The 22651-nt window shown below is 37.2% G+C and overlaps 2 protein-coding genes across 6 annotated transcripts in view; one reads left to right on the plus strand and one right to left on the minus strand.

Moving 5' to 3' along the window:
• Positions 1–22651, minus strand: part of ANO3 (anoctamin 3) — a 111738-nt gene that overhangs the window by 21748 nt on the left and 67339 nt on the right. For all 5 annotated transcript variants that reach the window (XM_071418301.1, XM_071418299.1, XM_071418298.1 and 2 more), the window contains 7 exons: positions 20585–20716; positions 19197–19303; positions 17807–17862; positions 14302–14423; positions 13010–13144; positions 8682–8778; positions 7746–7806 (listed from right to left, as the gene is read on the minus strand). In XM_071418301.1, the coding sequence (XP_071274402.1) occupies positions 7746–7806; positions 8682–8778; positions 13010–13144; positions 14302–14423; positions 17807–17862; positions 19197–19303; positions 20585–20716 (710 nt within the window). The remainder of the gene's footprint in view (positions 1–7745; positions 7807–8681; positions 8779–13009; positions 13145–14301; positions 14424–17806; positions 17863–19196; positions 19304–20584; positions 20717–22651) is intronic.
• Positions 1919–5124, plus strand: MUC15 (mucin 15, cell surface associated). Its single transcript, XM_071418280.1, is given in 6 exon segments — positions 1919–2055; positions 2265–2344; positions 2347–2589; positions 3781–3902; positions 3905–3950; positions 4865–5124. Coding segments are annotated over 6 exon segments (888 nt in total).

Raw genomic sequence — 22651 nt, forward strand, 5'->3', positions numbered from 1 at the left:
AAACCTGTCCTTAATTCTCTCTGCTCCCTGCCCAAAACAAAAACAACAACAAAAAACCTAAAAAAGAAAAAAAAAAGAAAAACAACAAAACACAAACCATCTAAAAAATCACTCATGGGGAAAGCATAAGAAAGTAGGAGAGGCTTGATGACAAAAAAAATAGTTACTTTTTTTCAGATATAAATCTCATTCAGGTGGTGAAGTACCCACATACATGGACATACAAATAATTAATGATGCTGAAGAATAACTAATTATAGAATTTACTGTGCTGTCATATGAGAGCTCATGTGTGGGAGTTAAAAACTGGATCATCCCAATCTGTTTCATATATAGAAAATATACCAAAACCTCACTGAACAACATATGCTGAACAGCAGACCTGCTACAATCATGTGACTTCAAGGTGAGGTTTTCTCATTCTTCTCAATTTGAAAAATTAATGCCTAATACACAGTTTACAGTTTTGTACTGCAAAAGAAGTTTGCACACAAATTCAGCCTCATTCATAACCTCTGGACTGATTTAGTTTTCAATTTGCTCCTGGCAGCATTCATATGACACTCACTGCTCAAGGCCACAAAATATTATCCATCAACTTTCCAGGTCAATTGTAAAAATTCTAATTCTTGATAAGGCAGCAGAAATCTTTAGCATGCTCTTAGAATTGCTGTCTGCCCAGAAAACACTGCCTTGAGAACACCATCCATGTATGTTTCATGATCTCACTCCATAGCAACGTGGATTTGAATTATCAACATGGTTTTTAATTATTCCCTTCTGAGTAAGAGGTCTGTTTATAGAACCATGGAATTTTCTTATGAAATGAAGCTTTTGTTCCAGAATCATGAAATGGGTAAGACTGGAAGGGAGTGGATCATCTGGTCTAACCTCCCTGCTCAAGGAGGGTCATCCAAGAGCATATGGCACACAACTGCATCCAGGCAGTTCTTGACTATCTCCAGTGAGGGAGACTCCACAGCCTCTCTGAGCAGCCTCTTCCAGAACAAGCAGGAGAGAAGTCCTTCTTCACATTCAGGTGAAAATTACTGTGCATGAATTTCTGCTCATTGCATCTTGTCCTATTGTTTGGCACTAAGCAGACTCTTAACACCCTCCCTTTAAGATACCCAGGTATATTGGTGAGGTCCTCTCTGTCATCTCTCCTCAAGGATGAACAGGCCCAGCTCCATCAGCCTTTCAACAACTCCAGGAGCTCTTTGTCTTTTTTGACATGAGGAGCCCAGAGCAGGACACAGTGCTCCAGATGTGCCTCACCAGGCACTCACTCCAGATGTGCCTCACCAGGGCTGACCAGAGAGGTAGGATCACCCCCCTCGACCTGCTGTTCTCCCTAATGCACCCCAGGATCCCACTGGCCTCACTGCCCACAGGGCACGCTGCTGGCCCACGGACAATTTGTCATCCACCAGGACCCCCTGCTCCTTTTCCACAGAGCTGCTGCCCAGCAGGTCAGCCTGTACTGACCTAGTGCATGGGTTGCTCCTCCCCAGGTGCAGGACCCTGCATTTTCCTCCGCTGAATTTGACACAGTTCTTCTCTGTGCATCTCTCCAGCCTGTTGAGGTCCCTCTGAAGGAATGCACAGCACATGAGCTACCCTACAACATCTCCATCAGCACACTGAGATCAATATTGCAATGATATTGATCAAGATGAGATCAATTTTGTTGATCATCAATATTAATTTAGGTGATTCTTATGTCATTAACACTTAGGGACATAACGTTTCCAGCATCAACAAGTGATAAATCAGTGAGGTTTCTATTGTATAACACTGACTTATTTTACCAACTTATTTGGATCTTCAATGAGTAACTTGGTTTGGTTATATAAAACTATTTTAAAAAGTGAATTTCTTGTAGGTTCTCTATAAAATAAACTTTGAACTCAACACCATGCAACCCTCCTGTGGAATGACTCTCATTTTTCTGCTTTTAGGACAGCAATGGAACAGAATTAAGACTGAGGCTGGAGAAGTAAAAGAAACAAGCAAAGGAAATAGTTCAATTACAAAAAAAACCATCACTCTCCAGTACAGCTAAATTCACAGAGATTAGTTCTGCATATGACTACCACAGTAAGTCCTTTCACCACAAGTCATGCTCCACCAGCAGCTGCCAATATCAAAGAGAATGTATTGAAAAGAACAGAAATTATCAGTGGAGCAAAAAGCAGATCCCTGTGGCCCTCTGATGGCACCACCTTGTCTTCAAATGTGTCAAAAAAATTGGAATAACTCAGCCACAAATATCCACAGAATGTCTTGAGCAAAACTAGAACAACAGGTGACTTTTCTGAAGTGACCAAAAGTGTTGCAGCTACTTTCCTTCCACAGTGGCACCGAGTTGTTCCACAGTCATTCATACCATCCCCGAGGGCTTTAGTGCTCCCAGTGATAACTCGTCAGTCAAACCCACCACACTGTTCCCCATCACTGTCATTCTCACATCACCCATGGTGAAGCAGGACAGTCCTACCCCAAATTTCAACCCCATTCAGCAGACAACAAAGCTAAATCATCATTCCAGCAACCCTCCTACTGCATCACCAAAAGATGCCAATGAAGGTAAGAATCTAACTAAAATCCAAGTGGTTTAATAAAATTATGTAATGCTGAAATAAAGCCTTTTTTTTAAAATTGAACTGGAAGCTTTATGAGACATGTGAATTTACAAGTGACCTAGTACAAACTAAAACTGAAGTTCACCCAAAATAAAACATGTACTTTTCAAATTATTTACACTTCAATTAATTATTTAACACTTCCCAGAGTGGGAGAACCTAGTGACAGATATTGCCTGTTTTCACTGGAATGGACCTTCAAAGCAGATATGTAGAAACTAGATTTAAAATATACAGCACATCAACTTATTAAAGTTCAGAAATTTTTGTGACCAAAGATGACTTCTCATAAACAGTTCCAAAGGAATTACTCATTGTGCATTTAATTACCAAGTTAAGTATGCGTGGGAAAACAATGGAACATAAAATTGTCATTGCACTTTTCTATCCTGCTATTCTGAATCAAGTCTTCAGGAAAAGAAAAGATTAGAAGGCACAGTAATTTTTAGTATTAATTAGCTTTCAAGCTTTTAACACAGGACTGAAAGTACAGTTTGTACTAAGAACTGAAGGATCATCAGACTTTCATGTTTCCCATCATAGTTAATACATAGCTAATAATTACAAGGCACCTGATTTTTAGCTAACATCAACTGAAAAGGAATCAGAGTTGGAGAGCACGTTCACTTCCAAGAAAAACTGAGTATCTTGAAGAAAAGTCTTATGAAAATTGAGGGAAAATCTTGAAGAAATGCATTTATTCTGCTAATTAAACAGGTGCATGAAGCATTACTGAATTTTTAACTTTGCATACATAGAAACTGAAATTCAGAGGCTGCAAGTAATCCAAAATTAACTGCTGTCTAAAATGCTTACAAATAACTGCATTCAAAGAATGATTACTGGTTTTTTTCTTTAATTAAAAAATAGTTGTGATTCAGTAATTAAAACTGAAACCTTTGTATTTGATTAAAAACTAATTTAGTGGCTTTTTTCCTAAATCCCCGTTATTCCCCCAAACTTCAAGGATGGAGATGTCTGTTTTCATCTACAAAGGCAGAAAGTTTCTGCAGATAGGCTGGTTTACTTATAGCTTGCAAAGTGTTTCAGACCCTTGCTGAAAAGTCTCACTCACTGGTTTTATAGATTTATTATTCCTATTCAACTGTTTCATCTTTGTTTCTTTTTCTCACAGAGAAAAACAAAGAAGAAAGAACTGGCATCTCTGCAGGAGCCATTTTGGGATCTGTATTAATCGGCCTGGTTGGATATTTTATATGTGCTATGAAGAGGCCCGAGTAATTTTCCCACAGAAAATTCCTATTTCCCACAGACATCTCTATGCTGACACAAGGAGTGACCCAGGTAAGGAACAGCACGTGTTTTGCATAAGTGTTTCTTATTTCTGCACAGGGCTGCTTAAATTGTCTCATCTTACTGAATTATTAGGATATCATTGACTCCAGCCCAACTAGCTTTCAACTGACATTAATTTATTATTTAAAAAATTTAGCTTAACCAGTATGTCTCTTAACTTTCTATCTCCTCCTTACAAGTTATTTCTTTAAGCTCTGAAATATCAGGAAAATAGTATCTAGCATCAGTGAACCTGTTCAAAGAATTGTGGGCAAGTATAAAACTATAGCTCAAAAGCTCTCCCAAACCTTGATTAACTGAAAAAAAAACTAGACTCTTTAGTGATCCAATGTCAGTTACAAAATCAGGGACGAAGCTACATCTGTTTTCAGAAGCAAAAATATTTTTAAGAGGTTTAAAAAGATGACTGCTTTTGTCTTCTCCATGAGTATGTAAAAACTTGTACTGAAGTGCAATCACAGTCCAAACATCTATATCATGTTCCTGGTCCTTATTTTTAAATATTTAAACAATTACTGAGAGGCCAAACACATCTTTTTTTTCTCATAGAAAATAAAATCAAAATAAATTTTGGCAATATGCCCTTTTCAGCTTAAAAGCAAGAGCTGAAAGCTGCCAGAACATCAGATTAGGAAGCAGCTCTGAAAGCTGACCACCCATGGGAGTGCTGAATGGGTGTTGCTAGAAGGACATGAGTTATCTTCAGAAATAATGAATCAGGGCTCTCATCTCTTCCTCTCCCCTATGTTAAAAAGCATTTAACTGGACTTACATGTGATACATATGAGTGACAGCTGAATTAAACCACGAGGTAGTGATTCAGCAGATAGTGATAAACCCAGCAGATAGTGATTCAAATCTTTCAAGCACATATAAAAAAACCTTTTATGTTATTCCTTCAGTTCTTCACTAAGACAACTCTCTTGAACCATATAATAAGAATCAGAGGTGCCTCACAGCAGACAAGACAGAGGAAGACAATGCAGGGTGCCCATCTGATGGCATTCCAATGGCTGACATCACACCATCCCACCTTTCATTGCAATGCTTGCTTCAGATTATATTCTTGCCTGTTATCTACATCCCTTTCATTTTTCGCAAAACAACCTGGCCGTTGTTACCATACAGCCATTACTGTGCAAACAATGTCTTGAAAAGTTAGGAAAAATCACAAGACACACCAGTATTCAACAGGCAGGGTTCAGTAGCAGAGCATCACTCCTCTACTTTGTAATTAAATGATCAACCTCTGCTTTTCCTGGAAGGATATTATACTTGCTTTCTTAGAAATAACAAAGAAAAAGAGCACCCAGGTAAGATTCTGCTGTGTAACTTTGGTCAACAATGTAACAGAGAAACATTTGACTAGGACTACAATGATATTTTAGTATCAATACAAAAAAATCATCCACAACTTCACTACTTTGAAGTGAAACTATTCCATCCTAATATAATTTCTATCTGAAAAACGACTCAGGTCATTATTTTCCCAAATTTACGTCTGTACCTTCTTCAGTGAATATGCCAAGATTGATTAGGTTTACTTGGATTATTTAATTTGGATTACTTGAAGTTTGCTGGGGAGGATGGAATTACTGAGTAAAATGAGCTACATCTAACCTATACTAGATTACACTGACTTACTATCACCATCAATGGGAAAAAAGATTACAAGCTTCTATTCTTCCATCAAACAGATCTGTTGTTTGAGTTGCAGGCTGGATCTGTAGAAATTATTTAAAACATGTCAATACATATTAGATAGAAGAAATACTTAACAACAGAGGAAAGGAATTATCTCTGATACATATATAGGTATCCTAAAAAGCATGGTCCAGTTCTTTCCAGCTAAAGAGTAAAACTATGGCAACATAAAGCAAATAATTGCATAGATTATCTGCTTGCAATTACCAGATGTTTCTAAATAGAAAGAAAGAATATGTAAAAGAAACAACTGTAAAGGCACAGAACAAACAAAATAAAGTGCAGAGAAAACTACCCATCAGGGATGTGTCCTGGTTATTATGCTCTGCTAAAACACTTTAATTAGTGTGGAGACTGTGGATCACACTGAAGGAATGGAATTATCTCACTGTCTGTGAATGATGCCATGAGGTTTTATTCAATATGTGAGTAAATTACATGCACATAACACTCCAGAGAGAAACTATGTCAGTCATACTGAATATGAGCAAACCAGGTATTTATTTTAAATATTAAAGATTTCAGCCCATATATGCAATTTTGCCTTTTTTTTGAGTTCAGTCATAAAAACAGCATTATGTCCCATCAATGCCAGGACCTGATTTCTAACACAGTATGCAGCATGTTTTGAAGCAGACTGAAAATCTGAGACAGATTAACCCATATTACACAAGAATATCACTCTGATGCTTGAAATGAAGAAATATTTAATCCTCAGCTTTCACCTTCCTTAGCCCACATAATACCATCTTTCCTGTGGTAAAGCAGTGTCATATAAGCAAATTACTCCTCACACTTCAATCTTGCCCTCAGATGAAAATGGAAAGAGCTCTCTTGAAGGAGAACTTAGAGATGAAGAAATGCTAGGAAGCTACCTCTGTTGTCTGCACTGCTAACTATATAATTAAATGAACTGTATTTTAGGAATTTTTCAAAGTAATCATTATTAATTGGAAGACAGTAATAGCAAGATTAGCAGTAAATGAAGAAGTATGAATGAGGAAATTAATCAAAGTGTGCCCTTTAGTTATAATATGTTAATTTTTAGCAACCCAATCATAATTTTTGCATGGATGGGGATGTGCTTCTGTTCTCCATGTAACTATATGATGTTTTGCTGTTGTTTGTACATCGTTACTTGCTTTTACCATGCCAGCCTCCAAAATTTGTGACATTTGTTCTTACTTTAAATTAGAGTCCTTAATACTTACTCATACATGTTACATAAATAAAGATGTTGTGTACCATTTAATTCAAAACTGTGAAACTCTGGCTTGAATGCAGACAGCTCTATGTGTGTGAACTAGTGTCATTTTCTCAGTGTTTACACAGACAAACATGTTCATTGGTAGAACCAGTTATCCCTGGTTCTGTCTTCTTCCCTATTTCCCAGCAGCAAAATCCTCTTAGCTGCAGTGAAAGCTAATTCTACTGAGGATTTAATGCTGGGCCCATTAAATCTGTCTTTTATGGCACTATTACACTGAGAGGCAGGACTGTTTTTGGTAACTCCTGCTCAGCAGTGTCCTCTGTGGATGCACCCCTGCTTGGCTTTGAGCTGCACAACACGATGTGTGCGATGGCACTGGGAACATAACAAGAGATTCAGACTGAGAATTTCAATGGAAATACCTTAACTGCAGTAAGCACTTAACCTCAAACCTTTCCAATACCTTCCTCTAATTAGTTTCCATAAAACCATTCTCATTTATTCTATAAGAACCCTCTACAAGAAGTGTTTTTGATATTGGCTCAAGATCAGTAACACTACCCACATGTTTTCCTGCAAAAGGACTTTGGCCTAACCAATATAAAATTCAGGCTTAAAGACATTTAGGACCCTAAAGACAATCATTACATTAGGTGTTTATATACATACATTTATATAAAAGGTGTTACCCATTACCACCATGGAAATTTAAGTTAATGAAAATGAAAAAAAATTCGTTTGTGTGAAAAAATCATAATCCTTCTGTAACTTTTATCCAGAGCTAAAATCTCCTTTGTCAAGTAATCATATAAAAGGGTCAGGTGAACTAAAAATAAAAAAAAAAAACAACAAAGTAAAAATGTACTTACCCCAAATTGCCATGAAAATTGCAAAGAAGACAGTCCCTCCATTATCAAACAAATGTGTAACCTGAATTAAAAAATGAACACATCAGGAAAAAACAATACTGCCACCTCATCTTTTGCCCCAAATAGTCCCAGAGTAGACAACTGGCATCAGAAACCAAAAGCTAAGCTTTCTCATAAGTAGCCCTACTAGCATGTTTCTTCTACCAAGGTTTGTCAATGTCACACTCTGACTTCCTGTATAATTTGAAATCTGCTGTTCCAGACTATTACTTTATGCATCACCAGTCATTTTGTTTCACAGACACTGAGCTGTTTTGTCCATGTCCAGACAGACTAAAATTTCATCCAGAATTCTTGTCATATGGTAGGTCAAACTTAATCTCAACCATTTCTATTTTAAGGTTTTTTATGAGCTAAAAAACCTCTTCACTTTTCTCCATCTACATATTTACTGTCTCTTGATTCCATTTTGTTCTTCTACCTAGGTATTTTGCAATTTCTGGTGTGATTATTTAAGTTTGAAGAATAGATTCTTGCAGCAAAATATTTAATTGTATAAAATCTTCGCATTAGTTTGACAGACCAAAGCAGGAGCAAAAATTCAAATAGAAAGTAAGCAAAGGAAACAGAGTAACAAGATAGTTACAGAGAAAAGTAGGAAAAACCTTACAAAAAGTTTAATTATGAAGTCATCAAAGAGGAATTAATTAACTTGATGAAAATAATATGAATTTATTTATAAGAAAATTCTCACAGAAAGGAATTTTAGAAAAACCCCAGATCACTTTAGAGCACTCCCACATTAGAAAGATGCATTGCAAAGGCTGAAAACAACATCTGTAGAGAAAAAAAACATGCTTTTTAGGAAACTTGGCAGAAACAAGGGCAGCCATTTTACAACCACAATCATCTTGATTGCAATAACACAATAATTACCTTGGCATATATGCAGCTTTCGTTGAGTTTTTGTAGTGTGCAATTGCGTTCACACATAGGGCACATAATGGTTTCATTTGCCTCGCAGATCTCTTTGCTTTAGTATGAGAGAGGAAAATAAAGGTTATAAAAACACTTCTAGCATTCACAAGGTTTTCTGAGCTATGCCATTTATATTTTCTGTTTGTCAACAGTGCGTGCACCACAAAACTGGGCAAATAAAATAAATTAAAAGTGAATATTTGGCTTGGAAAGCCTAATCCCAAATCAGGAACCTGAACACTATGGGCCATAGAGTAGCATACAATATTTCTGGGCATCATGTTACACTTCTCACACTAGCAAATTCTCTCCCAAATATCTCAAACAGAAAAACAAAAAATTGCTCAATACCCTTCAAATGCATTTACAGCCTATTTTTCTAAATTATTATAAGATACCAACATTCAGAGGATAGACAACACTGGTACATCTACATTGATCTCAATCAAATGACATCATTTGTATGAAATTGAGCAAAGAAGAGAGACACTATGACAAGAGGCAAAAGTCAGTATGAGAGGGGGATATTTGCACCCTTTTGGTGGTACCCTTCCTTCTTCTCCATTTCCAACTTGCCCATGGCAGCAAGAGACATGAACTACAGAGAGAATCTTCTGATACACAGAGGGCAGTGACTCATGGCCCTGTGCTGAGATGAGATGGGCTCCTGACATAGGCTGATACATATATCTATCTCTCACATATATTTATATATTATATTTATATCATGTTTTTATACAAATACATATATATATATATAGCCAACTGCTAGCAGACCCTGAGCATGGAGCACCACAGGCAGACACTTGGACAAGTCATGAGCAAGACAAACATTCTTAGATGTGATATCATTCTGCATCACCCTTGAATTACTGCTGCACAAAACCTATGGCTGGCATGGTAAGCAAGGTTTGGTTCCATGGCAGTACATGCTCCTGCATTTGCTTATTACTTCTCTACTGAAACTGTACTGGATATCTGGAAAAAAAAGAAAATTATTGTTTCCTGCCTGGAGCCACTAGAAGTGGGCTGATGGCAGCTTTCTGCACCTGAGAGGTGAAGACACATCACTGAGCAAAGTATCCTTCTGCAAAACTGATTTGATCATCTGTTAAGTTCAGACTTTGTAGTACAAAAGACAGATAAAAAATAGGGCTTTGTGATGGAATTTATCATACTTAAATCAACACTTCCTAACAGCCATGGATTCCTCATATCAGGCATTATAAACCTGTTTCACATGAAACAGTGTTCAGCAGAAAATACTGAATCTGGGTCAACATGCCAGTTCTGACATTGCCATAATGCTCTAACATTGTCTTTCAATTTCTAATTTCCACTGGGTTTCCTGTGTTCAGATTTTTTAAGGTAACATATCCAATTCTGTTTCTTCCAGATTGCTGCTGAAAACTGCATTTGTGTATGATGATAGCTGAAGTGCTTAAAATCAAATGATAGATTTTAATACTCTTACAAATGCTTATTTAGAATTTTCTTTAAAAGAATGCAGAAACACCAGATAAATAATCTCTCAATCCCAGACTACAGAAAGAATAAGAACAGGTGTGCAGTCCATCTACCTGCTAATGGATGACTCCTGTCTGCTCTAGGTACAAAGTTTCTCTCTAATCCTTACTTACACCTTCCAGGCTAAGTAAAAAAAACACAGCAAGGATATGGTAACAATATCTGTTATCAGTGGCCTTTAGAATTGCCTAAGTACACAAGGTGATACAGAAAACATCTACACATATTTTATCAGGCCAGGCATAATCAGCTTGAGTCACACAGTTCACAGCTGCTCTTACTAACACAGTTGTAGCAACACACTGACAGGACAGTGCTGTGCCATGACTGACCAGAGGAACTGCACACATTCACACAATCAAAGGCAGGTAGCACCTTCTCCACACAATTAACACATCCAGATGGCAGATGTGGGGCTGCCACAGAGCACATGGTTGGGACTTCTGCCATAACCCATCCTCTGACAGCATTGTGAAATGAACACTGGCTAATGATAGCTACAATAAATATATGAATATTCACCTTCCCTTGCAGGCATGCAGGGCTTATATGAGGGTTTACCTAACTTTGAGTCTCCTGTTTCTCACACAGAGCACGGAGGCCTGGGGCACACTGGCACTCTCAACACTGAGGTGCCTCACGATGAGACCCAATAGAACCAGCCCCACAGGAACACACTCAAATGTGCTTTGTCTGTGTTTTCTCTGCAGCTACTAAGCAGCAGCCAAGGGAAAAAAAATGAGGACAGAAACCCTCAAAAGCTAGCCTACCTCTGTGCTCATTTACAACACCCTGCAACCTTCAGCAAGGAAAATATCTGCGTTTTTCTGTTAAAAATGAGTTGTACCTGCAAGTCTTCCTGGGAGAAGCATATGACACACAGGAGGTGATTGCCCTGTTCTATTCTGTGCTGGTGCAGCCTCACCTGGAATATGGTGTGCAGTTTTGGGAGCCACAATATAACAAAGATATAAAGCTCTTAAGAGAGTCTCCAAAAGAGGGCCACAAAGATGGTGAAGGGCTTAAAGGGGAAGCCATATGAGGAGCAGCTGAAATCACTTGGCTTGTTCAGCCTGGCAAATAGGAGACTGAGGGGAGATCTCACAGCAGTCCAACAGCTGGAATCTAACAGCTGGAATCTAACAGCTTCCTCTCCTTCTGGTGACCAGTGACAGGACCAGAGGGAACGCATGAAGCTGTGTCAGAGGAGCTGTAGGTTAGAGGTTAGAAAAGGGTTTTTCAATCACAGGGCAGCTGGGAACTGGAACAGATTCCCCAGCAAAGTGGTCACAGTACCAAGATTGACAGAGTACAAAAAGAATTTGAACAATGATCTCAAGCACATGGTTGGATTGTTGGGGCAGTCCTATGCAGCCCCAGGAGATGAACTTCAATGATCCTTGTTCTGAATCCCTTCCAACCCAGGATATTCTATGATTCTATGATATAAAAGCACATAATAGCTCACAGTTTGAAAGAATGAACTTATTAGAAATTTTGTTCTTTCTCTTGGGCAGTTGCCAATGACACATCTTTCTCTTCCCCAAGGAAGAAATACTAAGCTATACCTTGATAATAGGAGATTATGGCCCCTTGTTCCCCCTTTGTTGGAATTGTGCCACCGTACATGAGACAAATACAAGATTGACAGTTCAACAGCTGTGGTCTCTGTGCTCTAAGAACAGGCTGATCCTCGACTTTACAAGCACTGCATTTTGAAGACATTTATGATGAAAAACAATCCTAATACAGTATCTTAAAGATAGCATCATTTCCTGGCTGTTAAGTTTATTGCATTTAACTGTATTTAATGTGGTTTGAATTAGTACGGTTTCTCAGGAGTTTGCTGTACAAAGCAAGCTTAAAAAAAGTGTTCATTACAGCACTGTAGAATATAATAACTCACTGTGAAATAGAAGTTAAAGAAAACTCCTTAGATAAAACATAATATGATTTTGCTTAAAGCCAGAGAAACAATGTTATCTATTAAATCTGACTCCAAGTATACATACAGCCTAAGCACCCAAACTGCTTGAAGCAACAGCTGCAATTGTAAGAACAGATACTGATACTGTCTGATAACAGCTAATGGAATACTTTGCAGTACAGGGGGTCCTCCGAGAGTTCCCAGAAATACAGTCAGCACTTGAGGACCCTCATCACAACATCTAAACTGACACAGAACCCCTCCCAGAGTAAAATTACAAAAGTGGGAAACTCGAAACTTGGTTCATTTTATGTGGCTGCAACCTCCCTGAAGCTCAGTCTCCTGGCTGCAAGTTACATCGACACAGGTAAGAATTTCGTTAGAGTCCAAGTTTGCCACTATTAATGAGGAAGGAAAAAAAGACATAGGCTAAAGTTGGAGTTTAGTAACTGTACTACACTCTGGAAGTTATAGGAAGATGGAGGTAATGACGGAATATGGCTGTTTTTTCACCCATTAGCCTTAATTAGATCAACAACTACTGCAGTATCTGCAACATGAGCATTGGTCCTTATAGATTGGTCTGTTTTTCCTTAGTGGGAATCACTGCAATGCAGTGATAAGAATGGCCACTGCCAGCAGTACATATTTGCCTTGATGCAAAACAAATGTACAAAGTATAAATACTTGACTCAACAACCCAATATTCTAATAAGGTCATTCTTACATTATTACCATATCTGCAAAACATTTAAAAGAACAGCAATCTAAGTTCTGCCAGACTGTGCTTAATTAACAATAGGCTGTTACATATTATTAAATAGAATTTTACCTTACTTGGCTGGAATCCATTGTAAATAATCCATAGAGGAAAACGAAGAGCCCAACCAGGGCAGCAGGAATAAGCATTCCAGTATACCATCCCAGCCAGGCAAAATACAGTCCAATTTTTTCACCAAAGTATCGCCTACATGAAAAGGAAACACATATATTGTTTAAAACTAAATTTTATGGTGATTTCTCTCTATCTCAACTGTCACAGTAGTAGAATAATTCTAACAAGGAACTTTCATTACAAGTTTCTGGCAAAATTGTCACTTTACCAAACAGGTTTTTTTCAGGCTAGCGTAATATTTTACTGACACTAACTGCAGATTTGTGAGAACAAGGATATAACTGCAGAGACTCTGTAATTGCCATGTTCTTGCAATGACTAAGTAGATGGAGTAGTAGCAACATTATTAAACAGAGGCTAGACAGACAGATGGATGTACACAGACAGAAAAAAAATCTGGAAAGGGATAAGGTAAGTTAGTATGACCTAAGTATTCAATTTTAAAAAACATTTATGATAGATAATCATACATAGATAATATGACATATTTCCAACTACTATTAGTGAAAACAATGCTCTGAAAACACAAGCTGAAGACTGCACTTTAATTCTTCAAAACTTGGGTATCAATTGCCAGAATAGATCAAATAGCAGTGATCAGAAAGTCAATCAAGGATGAAACAGCATAAAATTGCCCCATGGCACTTGCTTAGCTCCACCAATAATCAGTTATGATTCAGATCAGGAATAAAAACTTACAGCAAGGAAAATGAATTACTGGTATTCAGAGGAGAAAACTGTGAAACCCAAACATCATCATTATTTAACTTAAATTATATGTATTTCTCTATTTTACATTTGGTAACCTATGACACTAAGTCTAAGACATAAATAAGAGTTATTTAAACCCACATGGAAAGGTTAAAATTGGATTGCATTTTAAGTCCTCTGCATGTGGTAACTCTGACTGTCCATGTGGATAAGAGTCTGCTTTCAAAGGTGCTCTCACAAGGGGCAAGTGTCTCTCATCAGCAGACCACATTATGGGTTTGTATTTTAAGTTTCACACTGCAAATTGTTGAGCAATTGGAAGTACGTGTTCTTTAGGCAGACTCATTTGGAATTAATCTACAAAAGACCACGCAAAATAAGCAACTTCGAGAACTCCAGCCTACCCAATAATAGGGAATATCTAAATGTTATAGGAAAGCATAAGGAATTGATGAATATAGTTAGCACACTGTTGCCAGGCTTTTTGTACCAGAGAAAAATCTTCCAAGTACTAATACCTGATTAAATCAAGAGGTTGGTATTTGTACCACATTCCCCACCGTGCCCAGCGCTCATACAAGAGGTGTCTGTGATTCTGTGCTCCGTGTGTTTTGATGGGATGCCTGCTTTTGTGGCTTCCCTGAAAAAAAAAAAAACACAAAGAAATGTAAGTACATTATCAGGCACTATGGAAAATGTATACCTTTCTTAGATGCTTTTTATTATAATTTTAATAGAAATGTTTTTTATATTTAATAAATAGGTCTCTTATTCTGGGCACATCTGGAACATGTCATCAGGAGCTAAGGCAAGCCTGACATAAGAGGGAGGGTTACATACACTTCTGAAATGGTCCATTTCTCTAATAATTAATACTGAAACATAGTAATACAAGACTTTTAGGAAGTACTCAGCTCTGGTTTTATTTCACTAATAGATGCCTAGTTGTATGCTTTTGCCTATTTAAATATTTCAAGAAATGCTTGTGGTATATTTTTATTCCTTCTAGAAAATTTTAAAAATTTCTAGTATGTCGGCTCTCTTCTCCTAGATTTTTTCTATCACTTTCTTTCACTACTGTTGAAGGTATAGAAAAATATATTCTTTCTGTGGTACATACTTTCTAAGATGAAGGAAACAGAATTGGCATTATTTTGAAGCTACGTAGGACTCGAGGCATTAAAAGCAAAACAGTCAGTCTGATCCAAAAGGAGTCCTTCCAGGCCATGTCTGACATTTATAGACCACCAAACAGACTAAAAGAATAGCCTCATGCTTGGCAATCAAAAGGTATCACATTTGCTAGAATCATCTTGAGCAGAACTCTTGCATTTGTAATTTTGCTCCAATTCTGAAGCAGGATATATCCCTTAGTTGAACTTTTTCCCCAAACAACTTCCATCACTCAGCAATGGTAAAGAAAATATTTCATCAGTTGTTGACTGCAAGTGAGCCAAGTAATTCTTATAAGGAGAGCAGAGTTCTCCAGCACCCACCTCAGTGATCAGACAGATTCTTGACCCTGGTAGATGCAGGTAACTAAGGCATTTAGATTTTTATCAGATATTTGAAATCTTGAGCACTCCTCAAAGTTCAAAGAACACCATCAACTTGTTGCAATCTGCTGGTTCTTTGACTTAAGAATGAGTTATAAACAAAGCTAAACATAGCAAAAACTCCAAGTCCACTCTTTTCTCCTTACAGTTAGCACAGCAGCATATCAAAGATGCCAACACTGAGTGTGACCTTTGCAGCACCTAGGAACATCCAGGAAGAGCACATCAACTTATTCTCACAGCAGGCTGGATAAATTACTTCAAAGCATTACCCAGAATTACATATTTTCATTTTTTTTCCTGATTCTTTCTGCACTGTTACCCATAAAAGAGTTAAACTCAGCATTCCCACTGGGATGGAATTTTCACTCTTATTTGTTCATGTGGGAAAGAAAAAAAAAATTGAGTGTTCCACCACTAGTCCTTAGCATCAGTCAAGGAGCAATTAAGGTAAGAGTGGCTTAAAACTATGATTTCACTAATTTTAACTGAGATGTAGAAACAGTAGCTTATGCCATAACAAAGGAACATGTAAAATGGATATGACAGCACGGCTTTGATGCTAGAGAAAGCTTCACAGGCTTTTATGGTAGTACAGCCAGCTTTTCCCTGAAGTCAGTAAAGCACAGCTGAAGCATTAACAATGATGTTACATTATTTATCTAAAAATACTCCTTCTCTGTATTCCTAGTAATTAATTATTAAAACTAAAGTATTTAAAAATTAAAAAATTACTCTCAGCCATTTGTAAAGTCTTTGAAACACGAAACCAAGTCACAATATTCAGCTGCAACACCCAGAGTTCAGAGCTGCAACCACCATGTTCCTAAGTGTGGAATTTGCAGACAATCACGACAAGGGAAGAGATAACAATCTTGACTTCATGTTTCAGAAGGCTAATTTATTATTTTATGATATATATTAAAAGAAAATGATATATTAAAACTATACTAAAGAAAGAGAGGAGACCTCAGAAGGTTACAAAAGAAGGAATGAATAATAAAATCTTGTGACTCCTCACAGCCTCGACACAACTGGCTGTCATTGGTCATCAAGTAAAAGCAATTCACATGCTGGGTAAACAATTCTCCTAATCACATTCCAAAGCAGCAAAACAGGGAGAAGCTGAAACTTCCCAGCTTCTCAGGAGAAAAGATCCTAGTGAAAGGATTTTTCAGAAAAGACATCTGTGACACCTGAGAGCATCTCAAAGACTGAAGATGCGTGGCTTGCTTCTTCTTTTCAACATAAGAGGGTTTTCTCAAAACCCTCTTAAGTCAAACATAGGTTTTTAGTTCATTTTGTGGGTTTCCAGTCTTCAGTAGAGTTTTACACTACTGGAAAAAGCATTGTCAAGTGTAGCAGCATGGGGTTTAGATGGTGGTTGCTGCTACCTCTATCTCATTTCCCAAACAGCATCTCCTGTGGAAAAGCCACTTGGGTGAGCATTCAGGCAAGGCAGCCAAGTCCACACATCACACTCACCACAGCTGGCTCAGCAAGAGAGGCAAGAGGGCCTTCTGTAGGGTCAGTTCCAGCCAGGATTATTTCAGCACACCGAAGGGGAACAAGGGACAAAAGACCAACCATGTGCTCTGCACAAGGCTTTTATGGGGGGGCCTATGGGGGTGGTACCAAGGGAAGAAGGGGCTGGCCATAGGGATACCCCAACCAGTGAGGAAACAGGGAAAGGAGAAACCAGGGAAAGTTGGGACAAATGGGGAAATGGGGATCAGTGTTGTGCAAGACTCCATGGGGAAGTCTTTTCTGTCCACCCAGGTGCAGAGAGACTCTATGCTAAGTCTCTCCAGGGGAGAGCCCTGGGGATTTCCCTGAGGGGGAAAGATCTTGAGGATTCCACAACTCCTCTGTTTTTCATATTATGAAGACTTCCCCAACGGACATCTGCAGACACTTAAGAGGGAAACATAAGTAAAACAATAAAAACCAAATCCAGCTCCTTCAACAGCCTGAATAGTCTTTTTGAGAACCATATCTAAGTAATAGTCAGTCTCAGTGCATATTAGAAATTATCCAGAACTATCCTGAAAATACTAAACAGAAAATAATTAAGCAGTCTCCCTAACCGTGATCAACTGGCCAAGCTGTTAGAAAAACAAATCCTTTTGTAGGTGGCAAGCAAAAATAATTTAATAAAACTAACTGGAACAATTTGGAGCAACTGATACTCTGTTTAAGGACTCAACAGGCAATGTGCAGTTCATAAAAATCAGAAAATAATTATATCCTAATCAAACCAGAAAATGTTCCAGGATGTCACTAAAATATCCAAATTATCCAAATACAGAAAATTTTAAAAGCCAATATCAAAGTAAAAGCTATAAATAAAAGAGGCATCAACAAATTACAATATGAAATTAAAAGTTTGCAGGTCAGAATTAAAGTAAGCACTAGTGGAAGCTATAATCTAAATATGAAACTAAAAATCAAATTAACACCAGGTTACCTCATGTGGTGGAAATGCTGCTTCATATGTGCCATTATTTAGTAACCTATTAATACCTAAAAAAAACCAAAAAAGCATTAGCTCTGATATAAATTTTTCATACACATTTTTCAAGTCACATTTGGAGAATGTAACTTAGCGTTAAATGATAAGAATGCTGCTGAAGATGACAATCAATAACCCCACCAACTACTTCAGCAGGTACTGCTGATGCTTTCAGATTTCTGGCTGTGTCAAACTAGAGAGCCACTTGCCAAAGCACCAAAGCCTGAAAACCTTCTCTCAGGGCTGAGTGCTTGTACCAGATTGATTGTGAGAAAATAGTTACATTCACACTGTATTCCTCAGAGCATATAATTCAGATTTTATGGGTGACCAGGTGATCTGGTATACAAAGTGGTATGGATAGATAATCCTTGAGGTAGTGAGACCCTTGCAGGGTTAAAAGCTATTAGGTAGCTATTTAGCTACCAGCTAAAACTGGTATTTTTAAATATAAGCCAGCTGACAATTTCATATCAGAGCAGTGCTCTGTGCCAGACTGACTACTGCATTTTGGATCCGTTCCTAGAGCCATCCTAAAACCAGATTTGTTGTACTAGCCCAGCACATTATAAAAATCAAAAAAATAAATAACCATTGATAGGTACAACAAAAAGATTCAATAGCTTTGAAGAGCAAAACTAAACTAATCTTATAATGAAATTTCCCATCATCAACTTCAAAGGTGCTAAATATGAACACTTATTCTTCCTGTTTTTCTTACTACTGCTTTTGTTCAGAAACTCAAGCAACAGTTTTCTGTAATTGAAATCATCCAAGTCTCTGAATATTAAATCTTTAATTTAATTCCTGCAGAAAATATAGAAAATCATGCATACATTCCCTGGTCATTCAAAATGAAAATAGGTAGTTAGACCTTCTAAAAACTAACACTGTATTATGAGTGTTGATATAAAGCAAATTCAGTCTTAGATCAGCTGTCTCTGAGCTACACAGACACCTCAAATAAATTAAGTGTAGCACACATTGATTCTACTGGACTGAAACTGATGGACAGTAGCTGAAATACCAGGATCAGTCCTTGAAAACATTGTCAGCTTTCTGAGGTATATGTAACCCTTACTGCGGCTCTCAATAATGTAAAGTCACAATAATCCCTCCATTTTATTTTAATGAATGAGTAATTAAGTGAAAAATACTGCAAATTTTCACAGAGATATTTAGGTAGAAAATGATGGGACATTGTTTCAATTCTGTTACTGTGTGAAAGAAAAGATTTCAAGAATAGGAAAAAATTAATTGAGTTTATTCAAATGGTATTTCTCCAGGCAATTAAAGATGAACAATTTTATAGCTTTGGCTTAGGTAAAAAATACAACATTCTTACCCATTTTGGATTTTCCATCTTCATACTTCGTTCTCTGTAGCACATGATGCACAATTCTACTTCTTGTGGAATTGCTGAAGAAGCTGTCTTTGTTGTTTATCGTAAAACTATTAAAATAATGAATATCTTAATATTCATAACAATGCACACACGTTGAAACATAGCTGTTCAAGTGTTTTCTTTTTACAATGATTTAGTGGATGTTTACATTCCTTAGACATAAGGTTATACAAAGTTACAGCAGGTGCAATGAAGTTATCCTTATCACAAATTAAACCAAAAATGTCCTCCTATCTAGTTAATTACTGTTCTGGATATAATTAATTAAATAAAGATCTTCAGTAACAGTGGTGGTCTTAAATTCAAATTAATTATGAGTTGACTGTTGTCTGTGCAGTGGAACCACCAAAATTACTATTAAAAAAAAATCCACGCACTAGAGGCTTGGGAAGCAACTCCACAACCATTTTCCCTTAGAGGATCCCAGGATGGAGCCAAGTAAAGCAGCCTTGGCCAGATGGCTCCATTCTGGACACGAGAAATCTGATATGCAGGGGTTTCTTCCTGCTCAGCTGTGCCAAAAGTGGTGCTACTACAGTTCATTACATCAGCTAAGCTGATTGAGGAAAAAACACCAAAACCAGGGGATTGATCCAGTGCAGTATGGTAAATTACTGGGAAAAAAAAAGTTGAGACTATAATGCACTTACTCTGTTTTTCTGGGGTAAAGTCAGTTCACTACCATTTAGGTTCTTTACTGAGTGGAAAGTCCTGTTTATCCTAATTCATATTTCTACTTGAAATTAACTTTTCTGTTCTAAAACAGTTATCACAAAATAACTTTAAATTAAGAAACAGAATTTTAAAGCCTAACTTTATAGGTACTGAAAAAAATATATCACATTTTAAATATAGCATTGTCAACATGCTGATTTGAACATATAGTTTTGTTGTATATATATTTGTATTTTCAGAGGCAATAGATCTTTTTAAATGCAGATCTGGTAAGAGAGAAAAAGAAAATCATCACTGGTCTTAGCTTGCTTCTGGTGTTCCAAATCTCAACAGGTTTTTGCCTATGTAAAGCAAGTAATAAGCACAGAAAACTTGAGCAAGTGTTTGCATTTTGTAACGTAAGGGAACAAAAAACCAAAAACTTCTAAACTAAAATGGCAACATTCATCTTCCCATCAAATTTCAGATGATGTTACTGAGTGACCATCAAGTAGCAAGTGACAAAGAGCAGATTTTCACTTGAAGAGAAACACGGTACTTGGTACTGCCAGTGACCATCTGTCAGCAGCTCCCTCTCTGGCCCTTGCTCAGAAGTGAGGAACAGAAACCCTTGTGGTGCGTGGCGCTGCCCGCCCGCCCACCCCAGCACTCACTGGTGGATGCGCGCGCGGCTGAAGGGGGCTGTGTAGCAATCTGTCTCCTCCAGATCAGGCAGGGCCTCCTTATCCAGCTTCATGGGATTTCTGGGCAGCCAGCTTTTCAGCTCTCTGATGTTCCTCTGCAAACTGAGACAAGAAGTCAGGTTGACACGCTCTCATTTCCTCGTCATTTCTATCAGCAGCGCTGCATATTTATTGACATTGTTCTAGAAATGAAATTAAATGAAAGCAGGAAACTTCCACATTAAGTAAGCAACAGAAAATAAAGAGTCAAAAAGCAAAATGAACAACATTTATTTGCAATCCATCTTGAACACTTTACTTGAGTAAAACTCATCCTAAAATTAGTGGGATTGCGGCTCAAAATGCGACTGTGGTATTGAGTCTGCAGAAATTAATTTTCCAAGGTAATTCATCTGGCAGAACTGTAGATGCTTATGCCTTAGCTGAGAACATACCTAGCTGCACTGAACAAAGCAAGTGAAACTCCTCCCCACTCTCTTGCCTGGCAACGTGGACACTAAAATTAATAAAATTTTAAAGTATATTTGAGAGTGCTAAGGATCAGATTATGGTTTTTCTGACTGCAACAAAGATTTCCCCTGCAAAATTTTCTTAAAAATCCAAGAGCTGATATTGCCTTATGAAACAGTATACCTAAATATCAAATAAAAAAATAAAGGATGTTACACTAAAATGGTTATACAGTATTTAGGCAAGAAAACCCCTAAATATGGCTTCCTCCAGATTCTTAAAAATTGATACTACAGAACACAAACAGAACATCAATGCTGTATCTTCAATTAAATTACATACTGGCAACATAAATGTTTTTTTTCTCTACTGGCATGTTGCCTAAATGATGTCTCAGGACATCATTCATATATGTGTAAATCCAGTCAAGTGCAGTTAATTTTTTAAGTGAGCAAATGCTCACTTGAATTTTGCCCTCCTTGCTCACCTATACCTTTTCATATTCAATTGCAATGCAACATGGTTATTTAAGGAATTGACTTCAAATTAAATGTGCTATATCATGACACAATAAGCACATCAGAGATTCAGAAAAAGTGTAAATTTGAGAAAAAAATTCCCCAAATAGTATTTTTTTTGGTGGAATTCAGGTTCTACTCAATGAATATGTATGCATGATATATAAAGTATATATATTTTACATCCACAAGAAGTGTAAAGCTAAGCAACAAATTCTTTTCTCTGAGGTGAATACCTCATTGCCTGGGCTAAGCAGAAGCACAGCTATACATTTCATAATGCCCATAATAAAAAGTTACATTTCATAATGTTATTTATATTTCATAATGTGAATGCAGCTATTTTCATAATGTTCCTAGTAAAGACTATAAGTGATGATGTGGTAAATTGCTCTCATGCAACAGAGTAACCCTTATGAAAATACTTATTATCAACATCAACAAAACCAGAAAACCCCCACTTCGCACAGTATCAGATAAAAATTTCAGCCAAATGTGGGAGAAGGATTTTACAGTTACATTTAAAATTCTCAAAATATCTTCTTGCTATATATTGCAAGATATTGGTGCACATTCTGTTGTAACTGATACTGCACTTGAGGGACACCACTTGTGTTCAACATCAAGCACTGTAAGCCAAAGAACATCATATGTTCATGAAATTGGAACACAGAACACAGTTCAGAGGCTGGTGGATTCTTTAAGTGTCTCCTTAATAATACCTCAGTGAGTTGATTATCTTTATTAGTTCCAGCAGAAGCTCTCTTAGTATAGTTGATATAAATGCATTTTCTCCTTTACTCTCTTGAACCCTTTTTTTCTGTTGTACGCTTACTGACTTTTTAGTCAGAATCCAGAATTCTTTTTTAATGAGGAAAATATGCAGATGCATCAGGAAGAAGAGAAAAACAGTGCATCTAGTTTCAGATTTTTTCATTATGAAAGTACTTTAAAATTGGTTATGGGAAAAGTCTTGATCACTTCTCCCATACAAAAATCTAAAAAAAAATTTGATAAATATTATGTTAAAAAAAGACAGCTCTTGTTTAAAATTCATGAGTGCTTCTTT

Source organism: Agelaius tricolor, unplaced genomic scaffold (assembly GCF_023055355.1).
Source record: "Agelaius tricolor isolate 1412-34295 unplaced genomic scaffold, bAgeTri1.0.p SCAF_82, whole genome shotgun sequence".
Lineage (NCBI taxonomy): Eukaryota > Metazoa > Chordata > Aves > Passeriformes > Icteridae > Agelaius > Agelaius tricolor.